General features: G+C 52.8%; 3 protein-coding genes across 3 annotated transcripts; 2 read left to right on the top strand and 1 right to left on the bottom strand.

The window, feature by feature from the left end:
• The first annotated feature begins 799 nt into the window (after positions 1-799).
• IRF6 (interferon regulatory factor 6) lies at positions 800-4,804 on the top strand. Its single transcript, XM_084276062.1, has 7 exons — positions 800-1,078; positions 1,929-2,133; positions 2,568-2,690; positions 2,791-2,937; positions 3,149-3,541; positions 3,910-4,028; positions 4,330-4,804. Exons 1-7 carry the CDS (start codon positions 905-907, stop codon positions 4,549-4,551), a joined length of 1,383 nt encoding a protein of 460 aa, XP_084132188.1. The 5' UTR covers positions 800-904; the 3' UTR covers positions 4,552-4,804.
• Positions 4,805-5,337: 533 nt separating this feature from the next.
• LOC311201573 (UPF0739 protein C1orf74 homolog) lies at positions 5,338-6,484 on the top strand (the record flags this gene model as incomplete). The annotated part of the gene is made up of 1 exon (XM_084275985.1): positions 5,338-6,484. The coding sequence occupies one exon, from the start codon at positions 5,338-5,340 to the stop codon at positions 6,169-6,171; it is 834 nt and encodes a 277-aa protein (XP_084132111.1). The 3' UTR covers positions 6,172-6,484.
• A 706-nt stretch (positions 6,485-7,190) lies between these two features.
• On the bottom strand, positions 7,191-20,079 carry TRAF3IP3 (TRAF3 interacting protein 3). Its single transcript, XM_084275986.1, has 16 exons — positions 20,019-20,079; positions 18,258-18,586; positions 17,212-17,308; positions 16,668-16,725; positions 16,435-16,459; positions 15,996-16,025; positions 15,654-15,749; positions 11,854-11,925; positions 11,501-11,641; positions 10,881-11,018; positions 10,503-10,638; positions 9,704-9,766; positions 9,565-9,624; positions 8,865-9,025; positions 7,495-7,761; positions 7,191-7,328 (listed from the first exon to the last, which is right to left on the bottom strand). The coding sequence occupies exons 2-16, from the start codon at positions 18,546-18,548 to the stop codon at positions 7,245-7,247; spliced, it is 1,719 nt and encodes a 572-aa protein (XP_084132112.1). The 5' UTR covers positions 18,549-18,586; positions 20,019-20,079; the 3' UTR covers positions 7,191-7,244.
• Between the last annotated feature and the right edge of the window lie 445 nt (positions 20,080-20,524).

The following is a 20,524-nucleotide window of genomic DNA, read 5'->3' on the forward strand; positions in this document are numbered from 1 at the left end:
AATCTAAAGATACCACTGCTGCCTCTTCCTGCACAGGGACAGACACTGATTCTGTTTGCTTGGCTTTGCATCTGTTCTGTGGCAGAAAAATACTGTCGGCTGGTTGCAAGGGGAGCAGCAGCACAGGGCTGGTTAAACAACAGAGTTCACCTGCAGCTAACTGAGCACCGCTGCTTAAAAACAAAAAGAATCTAAACAGTGGGAGAAGGTCACTTGACTTTTAGGACGCGTGTAGGCAGACTTGGACTTGCAGTTCGTGTCCTTCTGGACAAACATCCTGGTTATTATAGGTCAGCGATGTTTGTGAATGATTATACTGTGCTCAGAGTGCTGGTGAGAGCCGTGAGAGGACTTTCAGAGGAACTTCTGTCTCTGATAAAACATTCCCCTCTGCTTCAGCCTCCAGCTCCCACCTCAGCTGGGACAAAAGCCTCTGATTCAGCACGCTGGTGGTTGTCCTCCTGGATGCGAGTCTGACACAACTCGATCAGCTCGGCCCCTTGGCTGAGGCGTACGTGGAGGCTTTTGAAATGCAGCTGCCTGTTCTTGCCGTGGCTTGTTGGCGGCTTTATCTCCCGCGCAGCGTTTCCAGCTCGGTGTGATTGGGGCTCGCCCTCCCTGCGCTCACTGAACACAAACAACGCGCCGTCTCTGCTTGCTGGGGTTGTAAAGAAGCTGTTCTGGTAACAGTCGTGGTCCCTGCGTTGCGATGCGCCTGGATCTCCCAGCAGAAGTCACCTACCTGAGTCTGGATGAGTGGCTTTGCTGCGTGGTCACCTAACAAGCGATAGGAGTCACGCTGCTGTAGGGTTCTTTTTCATCAAATTAACTGTTTCTGTGAAGCATGAGAGTCTCAACTAACCTCTAGCAGCTGGGCTACTATTACCCCTGTCTTTTGTAGACAATGGCGTTGCACCCGCGAAGAGTCCGCTTGAAGCCGTGGCTGGTGGCCCAGGTCGATAGCGGTATGTATCCCGGCCTTATCTGGCTCAACCGAGAGGCAAAGCGGTTTCAGATCCCCTGGAAGCACGCAACGCGGCACAGCCCGCAGCACGAGGAGGAGAACACCATCTTCAAGGTGAGGGAGGGGAAGCTTGGTTCCACCACGGCTCTTAAACAGGGACAAAGGGTTGAATTGTTGGCCCAGGCGCTGGATAGGCATCTCGGTAGCTGTTTCCAGGCACATTTTGACCTCAGAAAAGCCACTTTGTGCACCTGGATGCCAAGCTTGGCACTGCCTGAAATGGTGTTGAGTTCTTTAACCCCTTCCAACCTCCAAAGACCTGGTGATAACTAATTGTGTGGGATCTGAAACATGGCTGCTCTTTGCTTCATCTGCTGGGTTTAGGATGTGGTAGCCGGCTTGTTCTTAGCAGCAAACCGGTAAATGCTCTTACATAAACCTTAAGAGGTCCAACACTCATCACTGTTGTCCCTAATATTCTTATCCCAAGGGATTCATTATAACTCCTACACTCTGACCGCTGCCTTGGAGGGATCTTGGACCGATAGCCTGATCTGGGGTGAGAAAGGGCCAGCTGGGTGTCTGTGCCTGCCCTTCCACTCCATTTTAAGAGAGCCCATTCCTCCTACGCAGTATGGCTTGCTGTCAAATGTGACGTGGTATTGAACCCGAGACACTGAGAAAAGCTCAGTGCAGAGTCATGGACAATTTATACTTCAACTCCTGTGAAGATACATGCTCAGAATTGCTAATGGTTTGGGACATTTAGATTTAAGTCCTCCCCCCCCCCCCTTTCTTTTAATGGGAAGGGCTATTAAAGTGGAAATTTCTGTTATGAGAAGAGCTCTAGTTCAGACTTCTGCAAGAGAAGGATTTTTACAGTGAATTTCTTTAGACGTTTGATTTGTGATAAAAGCTGCTCTGCTGAGAGGGCTGGACTGAGCGCAGTGTACTTTGTCCCCAGGCTTGGGCTGTGGAAACGGGAAAGTACCAGGAAGGAGTCGATGAACCAGACCCTGCGAAGTGGAAAGCCCAGCTCCGATGTGCTCTTAACAAAAGCCGGGAGTTTAACTTGATGTACGATGGCACCAAGGAGGTGCCCATGAATCCTGTTAAAATTTATGAAGTGTGTGATATCCCGCAGTCCCAGGGATCAATCATTAATCCAGGTGAGGGCCTTGCTGATACAGGGCTGGTGACTGAGCAGGCGCTGGGCCAATGCCTGTTCTGTTCCCTCCGTGGCATTAACCCTCAAGCTGCCTTTGTGTGTGGCAGGAAGCACCTGCCCTGTGTAAGCCCAGCTGTGCCTAAACTGAAGAGCACGCTGAGCCACAGCATGCCTGCACACAGTTGCATGTCTTCTGCTAAGAAACAGTGGCAATAGTTTCTCTGCTTCCTTAGCTTTCTAGAATTATGTGCTCAGCTGTAAATAGTATGTAGCACAGATCAGATTTTTGCTTTTTAAATTATATTCAGAAAACACACAAATAAAATTACAATACTGTGCAAAGCCAGTGTGAAGATGTCATCATTTTTTTCCAAGCAAGAAGCGCTTCAGTGCTTCACACCGATCGGCTGCCCACAAGAATGTGCTTGTTTGCAGGTTCCACAGGCTCAGCTCCATGGGATGAGAAGGATAATGATCTTGATGAGGAAGAGGAGGAAGAACTGAATCAGTCTCAGCATGTCCCTATTCAAGAGACATTTCCATATCTTAATATCAATGGTTGGTGGCATAGGCTAATGCATTAGCTAAGGTATTTCCTTGTAAATTGGCATGTGCTTGAAATAAAGTCTCAGTGCATTAAAGAACTGTTTCCTTGTAGATTCTCCAATGGCTCCAGCCAGCGCAGAAAACTGCAGCCCTGAAGCTGTGTGGCCAAAGAATGAACCTCTAGATATGGAAATGCCCCCAACTGCGCTGCAGCACGACTTCTTCAGCAGCCCCGAGCTCTGGATCAGCTCTCTGCCAAGTACGTACATGGATTTGTAGTGCTTCTGTCATTGGATTTTTCTTTAAAAATAGTGTTGACTTTTTTCCTGTGGCTGTTTGCTTGTTAGCATGGAGAACTGGGTGTAGTGAAACATCCCTGTGACTGTAGTGTGGATTGTGTGGTGTGTTGCTACTGCTGACACGCTACATGCAAAGCCCAGGAAAAGCTAAACTGACAGTTTCTCTCTCAGTGACAGACCTAGAAATCAAGTTTGAATACAGAGGAAAGGAGACTGGACCAACGACGACTGTAAGCAACCCGCAGGGATGCAGACTCTTCTACGGAGAGCTGGGTCCTATGCCAGACCAGGAAGAGCTCTTTGGGCCTATTAGTCTGGAGCAAGTCAAGTTCCCAGGAACAGAGCAAATCACCAATGAAAGGCAGAAGATCTTCACAAGTCGGCTGTTGGATGTTATGGACAGGGGACTGATCCTGGAGGTCAGTGGCCATGCCATCTACGCTGTCCGGCTCTGCCAGTGCAAGGTGTATTGGTCTGGTCCCTGTGCGCCTTCCTCCACTACACCGAATCTGATTGAGAGGCAAAAGAAAGTCAAACTCTTCTGTCTGGAAACGTTCCTAAGTGGTAGGTAGCTTCTGCTTCTGAAAGATAGCTTTGGATACTGGTCTGGGCACTTGATGGTACTGCTGGAGAGTGTGGTCAGGCTGGATGCACTGATTAGTTTGTGTGCGAAGCCTGGGTAGGGGCCACAGCTTCCCAGGCTGCAGTGGCCTGTGGAGTAGGTGTGCATCAGAAGAGTCATTTGGTGATCTGGGAAACATTGGTGGGCCTTGCTTTAAGGAAAGCTCTTCTGGGTGCAAGAAATAAGCTGTGATTGTGTAGGAGTGGCTCTGGGAAAGGTCAGCAAGATCCTAGACAGTATAATGATGTGGGATGTGGGGAGAGATTAACTGAAAGAGGTTAACTCCACAGCATTCTGCTTTTCTTCCTAGAGCTGATTGCCCATCAGAAAGGACAGATTGAGAAACAGCCACCATATGAAATCTACTTCTGTTTTGGAGAAGAATGGCCTGATGGAAAACCCAGGGAGAGGAAGCTGATTGTGGTTCAGGTAGGAGCCAAGGCTCTGAAGTGACAGGGGCCAGCTGAGCTGGGGCTGGTGTGTTGGCTCTGGATTGATGCCCACAGATACCAGAGACCTCCTCTTCCCTGGTTAGTGACACCAGGAAACCCCAGCAGAGCTGCTGGGTTTTGTCATGGCAAATACGTGTGCTTGATGGCATCAGTCTATGAGTGCAGGTCAGGTTATTATGGAAAACATCCCGTGCATCCAGGGGAGGGGAATCCTGGCCAGATAACAGGACTGTACTGTGCGGCCATTAAGCTAAAACAACCAAATTCTTCTTAAACAGGTCATTCCAGTTGTGGCTCGGATGATCTACGAAATGTTTTCTGGTGACTTCACACGCTCCTTCGATAGCGGCAGCGTGCGGCTCCAGATCTCCACACCCGACATCAAGGACAACATCGTGGCTCACCTCAAGCAGCTGTACCGCCTGCTGCAGAACCACCAGGAAGCGTGGCCCATGCAGGGCCCCCCCATGCACATGGCGCAGCCGCTCCCCGCGCAGTGACACGCGCTTTGCTTTCCCCGGCGGTTTCTTAACGTTGTACATACGAAAAGAGTTATTTCTTAACAAGTGCCTTGCCTAAGCCTGAATAAAATCTGTAAATCTGGTCATTTGATTCAAATTCAGCTCTCTATGGTACTACTGTTGTAGCCGTGTTTAACACAGAGGTGATGACAGGGTACCTCCAGCTCCTCTGCTCTTTTCAGCCGTTTGCTTAAACAACCCCTATGTATAAATAAAATTTTAAATTCTGTAATATTTTTAATCTGCTGTTGGTATATTGTATATAAATACTTGATCTTTGGGGGGAGGGAGAAGGGAATAATCTCTGCTCTATTAAACCTCCCTGGACAGTATCACCTTGCCTTGTTTTCTCTCTTTAACTGGGCTAGAGCTGCACCCTGGGCAGGTGATGCTGCTTCTGGGTGGGGCTGGGTTTTTATATGTAGGTACACACACACACACGCACGATTACATTAACATATATATTTCAAATAATCAGCTCTGCCCCTTCAAGCAGACCCCTAACAGGGCTTGGAAGGGACCTCAAGAGACCATTGAGTCCCAGCTCGGCGCTGTGCTCGCCTTGCTCTAGCTGAGGGCCGTGGGCGCACCTGTGAACCGAGGCCTGGCGCTGGGCGGCGCGGCCTGCCCGGGCAGAACCAGGCCTAGAGCGGGGCGCAGCGGGCTTCCCCAGCGGCCCCGCCCCGGCGCCCCGCCCACGCCAGCGCCGAGGCCGACCCGGAAGCGGTAGGCCCGGCCGTGGCTTCTTCTCAGCGCGCCGTGGCCATGGGCCCGGCGGCCGAGGTGGAGCCCCCGGCGGGTAGAGCCCTGTCGGCACCGCGGCTGGTGGCGGCGGCGCGGGAGGAGCTGGGGACCGGGCGGCGGCGGCGTTTGCCGGCGGGCCGTGCCCTGCAGCTGGCCGGGGAGGTGCTGGCGGTGGCGGCGGGGCTGAAGCCGGCTCTGCTGTACGACTGCGGCGCGGCGGGTCCCGCTGAGCTGCGGCGGTACTTGGCCCGCTTGCGGGAGGCCGGGCTGGCCCCGCCCTGCTTGCACTTGCTGGATGCGGGGGGCTCGGCCCTCCTGCTGCACCCGGGACTCGCCCGGCAGAGGCTGGGGGCTGTGTTGCGCTCCCGCCCTGCGCCCTTCGTGGATGTCTCAGCGGGGAAGCGGTGCCCGGCTCTCTGTGGGCCCGTGGAGGCCGAGGCCATCAGGGGCCACCTCGCCGCCCTCCTCGCCCACCTGGGGGCTGCCGAGGCCACCGCCACCGGCCCCGTGTCCTCCAGTGAGGTTGTCCCCACGGGCTGGAACCTCTGCACCGTTGTCGGGGTGCTGCTGGGCTACCCGGTGGCGTATGCCTTCTCCATGGAGGAGGGCGACGAGAACTGTCTGGCGCTGACGCCGCTGAGGGTGTTCACGGCCCGGGCCTCCTGCCCCAGGATAAAGGATGGACTCGTGGTCCAGATCTACTCCTTCAGCATCCCGGAGAGCCTCTGCGCGGAGCTGAAGGAGCTGCTGGATGCCTGGTGTGATGAACTGGAGGAGGCTTTCAGCGCACAGAGTGACTTTGTAGACCTCCGCATTTCCAGCGAGGTGGTGACTCTTCCAGCAGTCGCCTTGTAAAACACACACTCAGACTTTTATGGCCTTTCTCTCACATGCCTTAGGGACCGAGGCAAGAGCGGCGGTTCCCATGTGTGGGGCTGGCTGAGGCGCTCAGGAGGCCCCAGAGCACCGGGGACTGAATGGTGATGATCTCAGGCCCCAGACCTCATAGGGTGGTTGCAGATCAAATACACGTGTACTTCCCACAAGATGAGCATGTGGATGTCTGTGCTCACAGCTGCCCTGCAGCCTGTCCTGACTGCAGAGCATACCCTGTGAACTCAGGCTGTATTTATTTGCTGCGAGCAGCTGAGAATTCAATAAAAAATCTGCACACCACGGTACTCTGAATTTGTGAAGTTTATTGTAGGCTCTGTATCATGTTTACTACTGGTGTGAAATAGTGTCACACACCGTCTCCTAGCTGAGCTGGCGCTGAAACGAGGGGTAGGTGCTACTGTAAAACCCGTCCAGTGCAGCATTGGAAGGGGCTTGAAACCCCTGTGTGGGTTTAACGTGGTGCTGGCAGTGAAGGGGAAGCGCATGTGGCTGTGGGGATGCTTGGCATCAGTCAGGCTCACTGGGGGGTTGAACTGGGTCCTGTGGGCAGAAGGTGGGAAGATTGTTCGGGATCGTGCGTGGGGGGAGCGTGAGGGGCTGTGCTAAAAGCTGGCTTTATTCCTCAGGTACCAGTAGAGATGGTCCAGGGTCACACACCTCCCATTTTAGGGAGGAAATAAAAGACTTGTGTGGCCTTCTCAGGCACAGGGTGTGAAAACTGGGGAGGCTGTATCCAGGGGGAACAGCCTGCCTCGTTCCACCCGGATTGAGACATCCAGTGCTGGCTGGAGTGGCTGTGTCCCTTGGTGCCACAGGAACTGGGCAGGCAGCACAACCTTCAACTGATGTGGAACAGCCAAAGCAGTGTCGGGGAGGAGTGATCTCTCAGAGTTTATGTGAGATTCTGGTGCGACACCAGCCCAGGTTATGAACCACACAGGTAAGTAGAAAAACAGCTGATGTGCACTGTGGAACACGGTGGTGAAGCAGAAGTCAGTTCCTGCAGTGAGACGGGTCATCCAGAAGGCCCTTCATGGTCTGTAACTTGTGAGGAAGGCGGCTGTGGCCACTGCTACCAGTGCCACCAGGAGAGGGATCCAGTGACTGCGCTGTCTCTGCAAGGAGAAGCAAGGAAATTGGTGGGGAGAAGAAACGTCTCATCTCCTCCCTAGCAAACACTCATCTCTCAGGAATGCACAAATAAATGGGGGAGCTTTTCCCAGCCCCATCTGCAGCCTGGGTCGGAAGGCACTGGGGGCTGGGGTGAGGAACGCCTCCCACCTTTGCCTGCTTGCCCTGGAAGTGGTTGAGCTCGTCCCGGCACTGGCGCAGCCTGGTCAGGCAGGAGCGGTACTCCTCGCTCAGGGCCTCCAGCTCCGAGCGCAGCTCCGAGCACTGCAAGCAGAGCGAGGGGCCGTTAGCGGGAGGGATCCCCTCGCTCCTGTACGCACCCCGAGCGACTGGGCCCCCGCAGCGGCTGCAGCGCTTGGCCGGGACGCTGCGGTGATGGGGGGGGTTGGCTTCTGCTCCCTGTACGCCCACTTGTACCTATAAGGAACAGAGCAGATCCCAGTGTTACTGGGGATGTGGCGATAGAGGCAGCGCCTGGCCCGTGATCACCCCGTGAGCTGCTCGGCCCTGCTGCCCTGGAGAGAGAAGCAGGAGTTATTTATATGACTGGAGAAGAAGGCGCAGCAGGATGGAGCAGAGCTCGTGGCAGGGTCTGCTTCTCATTCTGAGATCACCCGCATGCCACTGACTGCCAGAGCAAGTGCAGAGCCCTCTGCACCTCCTGAGACACGGAGCACACATGCCAGACATGGTTAAACAGCCTGGCCGTGCTGTTTAACCCCAAATCCCAGGGAGCACCCCAGCAGCCCCGGTGCCTTCTCAGTGGTGTGCTGGGGAGGGGGCAGCCTGTTCCCCGGGGCTGCCAGAGCCAGGCAGGTGTTGGGCAGCCAGGCTACCCCCAGCTGTTCCCTTTTGCTGTGATTGTGCTATACAAAACCTTTCCCCAGGTGGTGCTGGGGGTTGTTTGGGGTTGGTGTGTGTTCCTCAGCATGGGTCAGTAGGACAAGCTCTTCTCCTTTGTGGCTTGGAGCTCTGCTACAGTAAGTTATTGATCCTTTTTTTATAAGCTCTTGTGATGGGAGTGCTGCTGTGGGGAGGTTGGTTGGCAGAGGGCATGGTTTGGGCTGGTAGTACTGTGTCCTGAGGCAGGATTTTGGAAGGGAAGGTGCAACTAAGAGGCCAGAAGGCTTTGAAGTTTTTTGCAGCCCAGTTGTGAGGGCATTGCTTTTCAGGACCTGCCTGTTATTTGTAAGCCTTTTTCTCCTTCCTTTTATGCTCAGGAATTCAGCTTTTAAAGTGTGGCTTTGGCTTTTCCCTGTTAGTTGAGACTCTCCTGCCTGCAGGAGCAGGAATGGGTTTGTATGGAGAGGGCCGGGCTGCTGCCCCCTGCCCTCGTGTGTGGAGACTGGGGTTTGGCTGAGGCTGGTATCAGATGATTCAGCAGAGATCATCCTTACAGGAGAAACCAAGCTCTGGTTGCTGCCAGGGTGTTGTGTCCTGCTGCTGCTGGAGCACTTACACCCACAGCTCGCTCCCCAGCCCGGACCTCTGTCCCAGCCATGGTTTGGTGATGTCCTCACCTCTTTCTCCTTTGCTGTAAGCTGAGATGTCCTTTTCTGTATCTCATCCTTCAGACTTTCTTCTCCCTCCTCCTCCTCCTCCTCAGGGTGCTCTAACAGAGTGTATTGTTTCTCCTTGGCAGGAGTGAGAGGTGGTGGGGTCTGGATGGTGAAAACCTGGTCTAGAAAACAGTCAGGTTTCTGATGAGAAACAGGTCCTGGCTCTCAGTTTGCTTTAGATCTTGTTTGCTCAGCACAGTTGAAAGATAATATTTGTGTGCAACCCCACAGCAGAGGACACAGGAGCTGGGTTATAATCAAGAGCCTGCCTCTGCTGCAAGTTAATCATCGTTAGAGGAATATTTAGAATAAGTTGCCAGAAATGGGAGGGAGGGAGGGGTAAAATGCTTTTTATCTCTGTTGGGTTTTTTTTTCTCCAAGTGCAGCTGTAGTTGCAATTACAAACTGGAATGGTTTTGCTTGGGGGGAAAAAAATGGCATAGCCACCACTGTAGAGTTAGCAATGAAATCCATTTATTTTAACGTGTTTGCCAACATAAATACACTTATATTTAATGTTAACTAGCAAAATATGGTAACTCATTTTGTGCAGCTTAAAAATAATCCTTTGTTCTAAACCAGTGCAGACTCCTAGAGCCAGGTCTAACGCTCCTGTATCCAGGGAGAGGGGTGCTAGGTGGGAGTTACAAAGTTTGCTGACCTTTCCTCTGCACCATCGTGTCCTGGGTCTTCTGTGTGTTGGTCTGGTTCTGTATCAGGTCTGTGAAGGTGGAAAGCCTGGGTTACCCTCCACAGCACGAGCTCAGAGCTCTGGCTTCGTGCTTCTCGGTGTCACTTACTGTGCAGGTAGCTGATCTGTGCCTCCAGTGTCATCTTCTGGGTTTGTTCTCTTTGTAGTTTATCTGCAACAACAGCAAGAAGAAAACCAAGGCTGATGTCAGTCTCTGTATCTTTATGTAAGGATGGCAACTTTCCCTTTCCCCACATTTAATGGGAGGGGTTGTTACTGGCTGGGCTGAACTTTCTTCTCTGAAGGGACATGAGTTTTAGCTGGTAATTGCTCCATTTCATCAGCTTTTCCTGTGTTTTATTAATTTATGTCTGAGATCAGTTATGGAAATAAACTGCTGGCCCTGTTCTCTTCCTGGGTTGTGTTTTAAAGTAGCCATGTGAAGTCTGTGGGGGTTTCCCTGCCTTTACCAGAATTGGTACATTTAGATGCTATTAGGTCACATTTATACACCAGTGTCACCCTCCACCTCCCAGCAGCACCTCAGACAGTAGTGGGTGATGCCCTGCCATTGAGCAGGCTTGTGTGCAGCATCTGATGGGTCTGACAGGGGTGCAGAAGTCCTCATCAAAGCTGAGGGCTCATCTTTGAATCTTTCTTCTGTGTCAGGTTTTGAGTCCATGCTTGCTTCTAGAAAAGTTACCGCACTCCTCTGAAATCCTTTAATCTAGTTGGCAATGACTTCAGGAGCCCTCTGGAAACCACTTGCTCAGCAAGCCAAGATGCGTGGCACATCCTGCACACGTGAGCTTGGCTTTAAGGACCAGGATTTTAAGGCTATTTTCCTTATCTTCCTGTCATTTGGAGGATGGATGTGCCCCCCACCACCGCCCCCCTGCCCACCATACCTTCCATGGTGCTGATGCGCTCTGCCTTCAGGTCGTTGTCCTCCCGCAAGGCGCTGGCTTGCCGGCGGAGCACGGCGTGCTCGTTCTGCAGGCTGCCCAGGGCTTGCTGGAGCTGCTCGTTCTGTGTGTCTGCTTGCTGGGGGTGAGAAGAGCCCCAGGAGCATCAGCCTAGCTCCAGAATCAGCCTAGCTCCAGCACTGTGCCATGGGTGGCCTGTGAGCATCAGCTTTGGCCAGCGACATGCAGCCCCAAGCTGAAGGCTGGGCTGTGGCTGCTGCCCCTCATCCAGCAGGATGCTCTGCTTGGGGATCTCACCCTGCTTGTGAACTGGGAGATGGAAGCCCCCATGGGCGCTGCTCTGTTGAGGATGTCACATACCTGCAGCTTGCTCTGCAAGACCAGGGAGCGGCTCTCGAGCTCGGCGTGCGCTGCGCTCATCTTGGTCAGCTCGGCTTTGAGTGTGGCATGGTGCTCTTTCCAGAGGGCAAGGTCCTCCCTCGTCACTGCCAGGCTTCTCTGGGGGTTGGAAAAAGGGCCCAGGGGGTGGGCTGTGACTGGGGGCTTTCCCCGAACTGATGGGCACAGCGTGGGGCTGGGGCAGTGTGTTTGCCTGCTGTGCCAGGGCCGCAACATCCTGCGTGGGGCTGATGCCATCTGATGGACAGCACGCAGAGGGCTCGCTCTGCTGCAGGGACTGTGAAGCCTGGCAGTGTCTGGGATCAGACTGACTTGTTTTGCTGAAAATATCATTTAGCTTGTAGGTCAAAGCAAAGTGCTGCCTCTTGGGGGGAAATCCCTTTTTATATAAACAGCAACTCTAGAAAAAAGCATCCCTGGATGTTTGTGTGTGTGTTTGGCTGCTTGTTCTGAGAAAAAGATATATTTTTGCATCTTTGCTCCTAATGGTAAGCTAGTGACTGCCCTTCCCTGATGTGTGGGAGCTCTTTGCTGCTGTTAGACTAGATTAAAGCAAACCCAGGGTGAAACATGCTGCTTACTTGAGAATTCTGCAGCTGCTGCTCTGTTTGGAGCTTGTCCTCCAGCATCTTCTGAAGAGCCTCTTTTGCCTTCTGCTCGTAGGTCTGCTTCTGGTCCTCCATCTCTACCAGGATCTTCTTCACACACTCCTTGGAGTAACTCTTTAAAGGGAGAATTAAAGTGCTTGGAGGATCTTATCCTGCTCTTGCCTGTGTAAATGCTGCTGCTAACTTGCTGTGAAGCATTGCTTCAGCAAGCAGGAAAAGCCCTTTTCAAATCTGTATCTGATCAGATTGCTCAGAAACAGAGACCTGACCTGGTTGGGTATTCTGTCAGGTTTCTGTTTCTGTGCTTCTCAGGGGTCAGACGTTACCTGGGTGCAGGTCTGCAGCTGATTTTCAAGTGCCCTTAGTTTACACTTCAATTTATCTTCATTCAGCTGACCCTAGGGGGGGAAAACAGTTGGTGAGCTACAGAGTATGCCCCCAGTGTTTTGCTTGTTTCACTTCCTTGTCATCTATGATATTGTGGCTAAACTTGCTCAGATAACCTCTCACAATCTCAGAATAAACAGGATACAGGGGAAGGAAACCTTGTACACACTGAAAAACTCTCCTGGGGCAGTTCCACGGGGTGCAGGTACTTGCTGTGAGCTGGTAAAAGCAGAGCAAGGGGATTTTGGGTTAGTTTGGCTGGCATAGCTGCTGGTCCCCATGCACAGCCCCGCTCCCTGGCCTCCAGGAGCCAGGGATGGTTCCTCCCTGTGATGCTCCTTGCCTAAAGCTCTGGCTGGTGCTGAGGTCTTGTCTTGCTGGTTCCCTTAGGAACTAGATTGGGTCTGTGTTACAACATTAGCAGCTGGGCAGGGGATAGAGGGCAACAGCAAAGATTCATTTCCTTGATAACCTCCTCTCAGTGCTACTCAGGCTTCTGAAGTTCTGTGAAACCAGACTGCATGCAAATGCAGATAAAACTTCTAGCAAGGCCTTCACAGAGGCTGTTTTTCCACCACTGATACTGGTATCCTCTCTGTTTGAAGTCAAGCCTCTGAAAAGCAGCTCCTTGATGTTACAGGAATAGCTGCTAGACCCAAGCAAAACCAGATTCTCTGGTGTCTTGGCACTGTTTAAATTTGCACAGAAATAAGCTTGCAGTCCAGGAGACTAAATCTCCCCAGTTCAGTTGTTGATAGAGGACCTGAAGGCTCTATTGTCTTGGAAAGTGGGTGGAATCTTGAAAAGCATCTTTGTAAGTGAAGCACTATGCCCAGCTTTCCTCTGCAGGTTGTGTTATTTGCTGTCTGCAAAGGTTCCTGTTGGAGGGTGGTGTTGCCACAGCCGTTGGGCACAGATGTAAATGACTGTGCAGAGTATGAGGTGGCAGAGCACGGGGCCCTTCCTACGCTTCAGACGTGTGCTGGCAAGCTCCTTTCCTGGAGGGGCAGCCTATACGTTGGTAGAGGAACATAAAGGTTTCCCTGAACAGATGGAGGTGGCTGTTGGGGCTGGTACCAGACCAGCATGGCAGTGAGGGGGGAGCAATGTACGTGGGAGGGCATGAGAAACGATGCCTCTCACCAGCGAGGTTACAGGAGCGAATCTTGGTCGAGGCCTCATGAAAGGGGATGTTTTAAAAACCCAAACCAAAACCCTACCACTAAACAAAACACCAACACCCCATCTTGGGGTGATGGCTTTTCCCCTCGTGACCGTGTCCCTGCTGCTGTTACTAATGCTGCCTGGGGGTCCCTGCACGGCTCCTGGCTAGAGACAAAGGACACCCGTGCTCCCAAGTACCATGTTTGAATTCTCCATAGCCCTCTTCTCCAGAGTTACCTGAATGGGCAGCTCCAAAACCTCTCTCAAAGCCTTCTGCAGTTCTCTCTCACTGTCATTTAAGTGCCATCTCAGCATTTTAAGCTGGTTTTGGCTGGCAGCTGTAGTATTCTGGTTGCACTGTTCACTTGGTGCCTTATCTCATACTCCTTCCCTTAATCGTTTTAAATAGCTGCTCCAAAGCAATAATAATAAATGCTGTTTCTGGAAGGCTTCCAGTTTGCCCAAATGTGATGCTTGTGCTAGGAAACAAAGTTCATGTAGTAGTAATGCACTGGAAAGGACAGAGCTTAAACTTGGCAGTGCTGCGAGGTACTTCCAAAGGTCAGGCTCCCTTCAGAGGTCAGGGTGGGAAGAGAATGTATTAAAGTAGCAATTCTCTTCTTAAAGATGAGATTCTCTTCTTTAAGAGGCTCTAAGAGATTAAGAATAATTCTCTTCTTAAAGAGAAGAATGTTTATCAATATGGTGAGAAGTGCTTTGTGTGTATATATATAAAACCCAATTCTCCTCTTAAAGAAGAGAATTCTCTTAATCATAATGAGACTGACTTTGCTTCCTTCATCTGGCAGCATCTCTGAATCAGCTAAGCTAGTTTTACAACAGACGGGGGGATTTAAGCACAGACCTGTGGTAGGAAGGTCTCTCTAACCCAAAAGTAAAATCACAGGAGGGGGAAGGACCCAAATGCTTTTTATCCCAGTTTAACAACACCTCCATCTTCCTGCAGAGCATCCGCTTGCTCCATCAAGGCAGAAGCCCCCGTGGACACGAGCAGCACCTCAAAACCAGCTCTGTGGCAGTCTCAGGGGTTACTATCATAGTGCTCATGGGGATGCAATAGCATTTCTTTGAGACCTGGAGTACCTGAAAGGATTAAAAACCTGGTACTTCAGCCAGGCCTGGGAAGGGGTGACCAGCCATCAGTTCCCACGGCAGAGCGTTACGGTACGGGACGTCTCCATCCCTCCTGGAGAAGCCCCCAGCCCCAGCCTCCCTCTGTGCGCCTTCCCCTCGACCCAGGCAGCATCCACCTTGTTTGCCCCATCGTCCCCACTGCCAGCAGCAGGTTAATTTTTACTCTGCTGGCAGCCTGAAAGGCAGCAGCAGAGCCTCCCCACTGCAGCAGAGATAGCGAGAAGCAAAGTGCACCCACCTGCTTTTAACCTGAGGTTTCATGGCTGCTTCCTGCCGAGTGTGGCAGGGTGTTTTTTCCTGCTCATGTTATATTTGAAGCAGCAAGCACAGGCGGAAGTTTCTAACCACAGCACCAGGGCTGAGAGCATCGTGCCCAATCGCTCGCTCTCCTGCTCCAAACCAGCTCTCAAGCCGCTTTTATTTCGTGGCACAGTGAAGTGTAAATGAATGTTTGATTGCATCACCCTGCATAAAATGTGTCAGCTTAACTTTACCTCCTTGTAGCAGAACAGGCAAGGGCCCTGTTTCAGTGCTGCCCAGAGTGTTTGGGTTTCGTGGGGCGATAGCTGGGTGCTGGGCTGTGATTCAGCAGCGCACGTAAGGTGCCAGAGCATCACTGTCTGGGCTCCTCTGACCTGTGTTTAGGGCCAGAATATACCCCCCCAAAAGGAACCCAGGAAGTGCTGTGTGCAGGATGTCCCCGTGGGAGGGGCTGTCAGCCTTAGTGTTCCCAGATAAAGACATCATCTGATTGCTCCCCCACCTGATGAGTGTTTGCCAGGGCCTGGAGGCACCAGATCATCAGCTTGGTGCATCTAAAAAACATATTTTGGGGTGGGCTGTGGGAGGGAAAGCTTCAAAATATTTTAAACCTGTTTTGGCCAGGAAGGAAACCTGGGTGGAAGGTGCCTGTTGGGTCGACTCCAATTTTTTTTCTCCCACTTACAGACTTCTGTTTGCTTTTTAGTTAAGAAAAAGTGGGAAAGGGGCAAATACAGAACCCAACCAAAGCCTTACAGGAGGGAAATGGTTTGCGCTTCTTGTTGTTCTGAAAGCAAAGTACCTTTTGTATCAATATTTTAGGGGACAAAAAGGGGGAAAACTTCAGGCAAAGTTTCCCCCTGACCTCTGAGTGTGTGTCCAGCCCTCCCTGGAAAGAAAGCTGACAGCAAGGAAGGATGCAGGGCGTGCAGACACTGCAGGAGAGGGGTTCTGCCCCATGTCTTGCTGGCTGGGTGTTGGGCTTCACACCTGTAGCATCCCCACACTTGCAAAGCCCCAGAACTGGGCAGAGAGAGAGCTTAGGTTTGAGAAGGGAAGGCAGACAGACCTGGGCTCTTCTTGCTTCACACAAGCCCAGTGTGGGGCAAAACCTCCCCCTCCCAGCCCCCCTGGGAATTGCCACGTGCTGTTCTGGTACCTGCCAGGATTTTTCTGATGCTTGCAGCAGGGTGGAGAAAAGCTCCTGCAGAATGACCATCTTCTGCTTGAGCAGCAGCTCACGGTGCAGGGCCTCCTGAGGGAAGGGGAGAGCGGGTCAGGGGGTCTGCTGGGGATCCCCCCAGTCTGGCAAGGACCCCCTCAATCAGGGTTTCTGCCAAGCCAGGGGGTTCAGACAGGTCTTTGAGTTCAGCAGCATATCTGGAGCTTTCCTGCCCATGTTGAACTTGGGCATGTGGTGATGCTAATTGGGTGTTTAATATTAATTCTAACAGTGTTGATCTGCTTGCTGAGGGGGTACTTAGCTGGTTTTGATACCTACCTTCAGGTAGTTGGACAGCTGCACCATCTCCTGCAAGGGGAAAGACGAGTGGTTAATCCCATGGGATTCTTTGTTTGTAAACGTTGTGAGAACTTGCTACAAAATCCAAATATTTTGGCCTAACGGGGGAAGTTCCCAGCAGGTGTTTGGGTAGAGGAGGAGACCCTGCTGGGGTCTGTTTGCTTGTTTTTCCAGAGAAGTGAAAACATCTTCTCCTGCAACTTACAGCATTGGAGCTGTGGCATCTTTGCCATGGGGTCTATTGAAGGGGGCAGCTGCAGAGCCCTGGGGTAGAGCCCCCTCTCTCTTCCACAGCAGCTGGTTCATCATTTTTTGAAGCTCTAGAAACTGAGCATCAGTCAGTGCCCTGGTCAGACACTTTAGAAACTGATTTAATTTGCAGGAGTTCAAGGCTGGTTATTGTCTGTGCTTTGCTTACCTTGTTCAAAACTGCTATTCCACAGCTAAAATAAAAAGAGAAAGGGTGTTACTGAGGTGGGCACACTATGGGGGTCTGCAGCTGTCTGTGCCTCTAGACCCCAGCACACTGGGGGTGTTTGTACAGGGATAACTCGTGCTGAGGTGAAACGTGTCTGGGCTCGGGCATCGCTGCTGCCCTGTGGTACCCAAACTCGTGCCCCACAGAGGGAGGGGAGGACAGGACTGGCTTACTCTGTCTGCTGGCTCGAGTGTTTCACTCCTGCATGTGGATGTGTAAGGGTCTGGGTTCCTGGGAAAGCAAAGCAAAAGGGTGTGAGTGATCCCCTGTGCCAGGGCTGTGATGGAGCCCTCCTGTTTGGGTGCCCATCTCTGCCCTGAGGGCATCGCCTCTGGCATGCGGAGTGGCTGTTGAAGCAGCAGCTGGGAATGTGGCTCTGTAGGCAGGAGGGGACAAGGAGAGTCCTGCTCAGATGGACAGAGATGTAGAAGCTGAGGGGTCCTGCGGATCGACTCCACCTCCCAGGCCCCTGGATAATTTGGGGCGCTTATGGGGAAGCCACAGGGCAAAGCAGGAACGTTCTTAACACCTGCAGCTTGCAGGGGAAGCTCAGCCTGGGGCAGTACAACTTGGCACAGGCATGGGGCTGCTGGCAGAGGAGCTTGGGATGGAGGGAGCAACCAGCTCGCATCCCAAACTGCTCCATGGAGACTTGGAGGCGGGAGGGAGGTGCTGTGGCTGCTGCTGTGTTGGGAAACCCCAGCACTCCTCACCTACCTTGGGTGTTCACAGAGGCACCTTGCCTGGGGACAGCTTCTGCCAAAACACCGAGAGGGGGGTGTGCGAGGGAGAGCGTGGGGCAGCTCCACGGGTGCTGGAACGAGAGGGTGGCACGAGTCAGCATCTCCCCAAGGTCCCTGCAGTGCCTGAGTGAAGAGCCTCAGGGAGATGCCAAGAAACCACAACAAATTCATGAGGATCTGCTGCTTTGGCTCTGTGGGAAGGGGGTGAAACCTGCTGGCTTTGTGGGTAACAGGACACACTGGAACAGGACGAGTTCTCCCAAAGTGTCTAGAGATTTTTAGTGGGGGAGAAATAAGCATTTGGGAGGCAGGAAGCTGGGTTCTGGGTTGGGTCTCTGCTACCATTCAGCACAGAGGTACCTGCTCTGTGCTGGCTTCCCTGGGGCTGGGGGAGTGGAGGGCTCACCGCATCACCATCTACCTCTTGTTACCTCTGCACACGCAGTCAGGGGAGTGTGCTGTGCAGGGGGGCATGTGTGTACGTGCTTGTTCCAGATTCCTGCTGTCTAGCAGGTGATTGAAGCCAGGGAACCAGATGGCAGCAGGAGATGGGTATCTGCTCTGTGAAGGGGTCCTGTGGGGAAGTCACCTCGTGTTCAACTGCCTCTGCCCACGGAGGCTTGTGCAGCCCCTGGGGTGAGCTCACGTTGCATGGGATGAGAGTTTAGGAAGAAATTGGTTTGGTGCTCAGACTGGAGGGTTTCACATTGCACCCTCCTGCAGATGTTGTTCCAGACAGTGACTCCTCTGGGCTGCTGTTGTCTGTGCAGCACCGGGCAGGCCACGAGTGCCAGGGAGTCTCCAAATTCTGGGTGGAGGGGACAGTGTTTACCTGTCCCAAATTCTGCAGTTCCTGAGGAAATGCACATTTTGTCTGTGTGTTCCCCACTCTTTGGCTGTACTTTAATGTCGGGCCCCGTGCTGCTTTGGTCAGTGGACAGGTTGTGACTGCTTTAGTGGGTGCTATCTGGAGAGGGCAGAGCACCGAGCTGCGCTCAGGAGTGGGGGGCTGGACGTTACCTGGAGCAAGACGAGTGATCTCGGCTGCAGCAATGAGGAGGAGCCCAGGAGGGTGCGTGCTTTGGGCTCCTTTGGGCTGCCAGCATCGCTCTCCAGGTTCCTCCTCCTCAGGAACTCCCTTTGCCGGGGGCTCTGCGCCGGCTGCTCCGCTCTCCGGCCGGGGAAGCGGCAGGTGGTCGCGTTGTGCCGCTGCCGCCGGTTCTCCCGCGTCTCGTGCCGCCGCTCACACTTCTCATCGTAGCTCTCGGCCCGTCTGTGCTGCGGCCGGGCCTTCTCAGGCTGGCTGATCATGTTGGGCACAGCTCTGCTGCTCCTGGCAGCCTCTCTCCCTGTGAAACCAAGGGAAAAGACACGATTGGAGGGAGAGTGAATTGTTGGTGAGGTTACGTGGATGTGAGGTATCAGATGCTGGGGCCATCATGTGATGGGTACAAGTGGTGTTCCTGGAGCCGTTTGGCATCTGTGGACCCATGTGTGGGGGGTGTGTAAGATGCTCTGTGCTGTTCCTGCTCCTCTAGCAGGTGGTGCTGACAGGAGGATGCTTGGAGCAGAATTTCTAACAATTAACGCAGCCTGGTGAGCTTGGCCTCGCCACCAAGCAACGATGCTCCCATCGTCATCAGTGACGATCCCCTTCCTGGTAAAATAACATCCCTCTGATTCAACCTGATTCTTTGTGCACCCTGTTACAGCTTTTCAGCCAACCTAAAGCAAGCGGTGAAAGCACAGGAAGAGCAGCAACTGCTGTCTCTGCAGTGAACTTCTCTTCAGTGTGCACTTCTTGTGCTGTTGCCTTTTTCATAGGTCCAGATATCGTGGTGCTGTGGTGTGACTTGCTCTCCAGGCAGTGGCACCGTGTTTCTTAGAGGTGGCTGTCTCATCTGTGTGCACAGAGAGGTCTGGAGCACTGAAAACTTTGCAGTGTTGTGAGGGTTTGGGGATTTCTTTAATGGAGCGTCTATTGAGGCCCCCACACACCCACTCCCTGAAGAATACAGCTACAGAGTGCTGCTCTCTTAACCCCCTGGTTGCTCCCTGCATCCCCAGCTCTTGGGTTGGATGCTGTGTAACAGCATCCAGTAACAGGCTGCCTTGAAGCTGGGTATGACTCCATAGCTTGGGACAATGTGTGCATCTACAGCCAACCCCTCTCCTAACCCTCCAGGACCATCTAAAAATATATTTCAACTGGGGTTTTTTTCTTAATTGTAGAAATAACCCAGTTGTGTGTTGAATCCGGGCCTCGGATGTCCTGCTCAGTCCTCACTCATCCAGCTCTTCCCATCAGGAATTGCTCGGTCCCTCTCCTGCCTGTGCTGCCTCTGGGCTGCCCAGCCTGGTACCGAGCACCCCAACAACAGCTCTTGGTATCCTCTGTGAACCAAAAATGCACTTTAAAAGCAAGGTTAAGCTTAAAGAAATACACGGTCTACTACTCACCCCACACTGAGCAAACTGCTGAGGCCTCCTTGACAAGCTAATACTCCATTTCCTCCTTCTGTTACCCTGAATTACCCTCTCTAATTAGCACACACATCATTTCTCTTTGCCTTCCAAGCTGTTGGGCTTCTCGCTTCAAGGGAAACCAGATTAAAAAAGAAGAGTGCTGCTTGCTGGTTCATGTTCCAGCCTCCCAGTGTCAGAGGTGCAGCTGGGAACGGGGCAGAAACAAATGAGGAAAGAAGGTGCACACCCCTGCTCTTAGCATGGCGGCTCCGCTCCCCTCCATCCCTCACCGGCCCCAGTGCTGCGGGCACTTACCTGGCCCGGGGTGGGGGTCCCGTCCTACCCCTGAACTGCCCTGGAGGAGCAGGGGGCTATCAGGCACGAACACGCTCCATCTGCCATCTTCATGCCAACCGCCCCATTCTGCTGCTCTCACTCTGTGGAACAGGAAATGTTGCAGCCGTGGCCAAGCCCCGGTTCCTGTCCCTGCTCGCAGCCTGGCTACAGGCTCACGGCAGGCTTGGGGTTACCTTGGGACCCCAAAGTCTTTCAGATTCTCTAAGCAGAGCTAGCAAATATCTTTTGGGTCATCTCCCCTTATCAGTCTCTGGACGTTGAGTGCTGGTTCGCAGAGCTGCCTGTGGCACTCAGGGACTGAGTCTCCTCCCCAAGCTGCTCTGTGGCAGAGAGATCCAGACCTAGGGAAGTACAGTAATGCTACTTATTTTAAGGCTTCTTGCAGATTGGAGAGGGGAAAAATGTGTATCAGCAGCTCAGGGCAGGTCAGGAATGGCAGAAAGGCTTTAAGGTCTTTAGAGAAG

This window comes from Gallinula chloropus (assembly GCF_964237585.1).
Source record: "Gallinula chloropus genome assembly, chromosome: 27".
In the NCBI taxonomy this organism is placed as follows: domain Eukaryota; kingdom Metazoa; phylum Chordata; class Aves; order Gruiformes; family Rallidae; genus Gallinula; species Gallinula chloropus.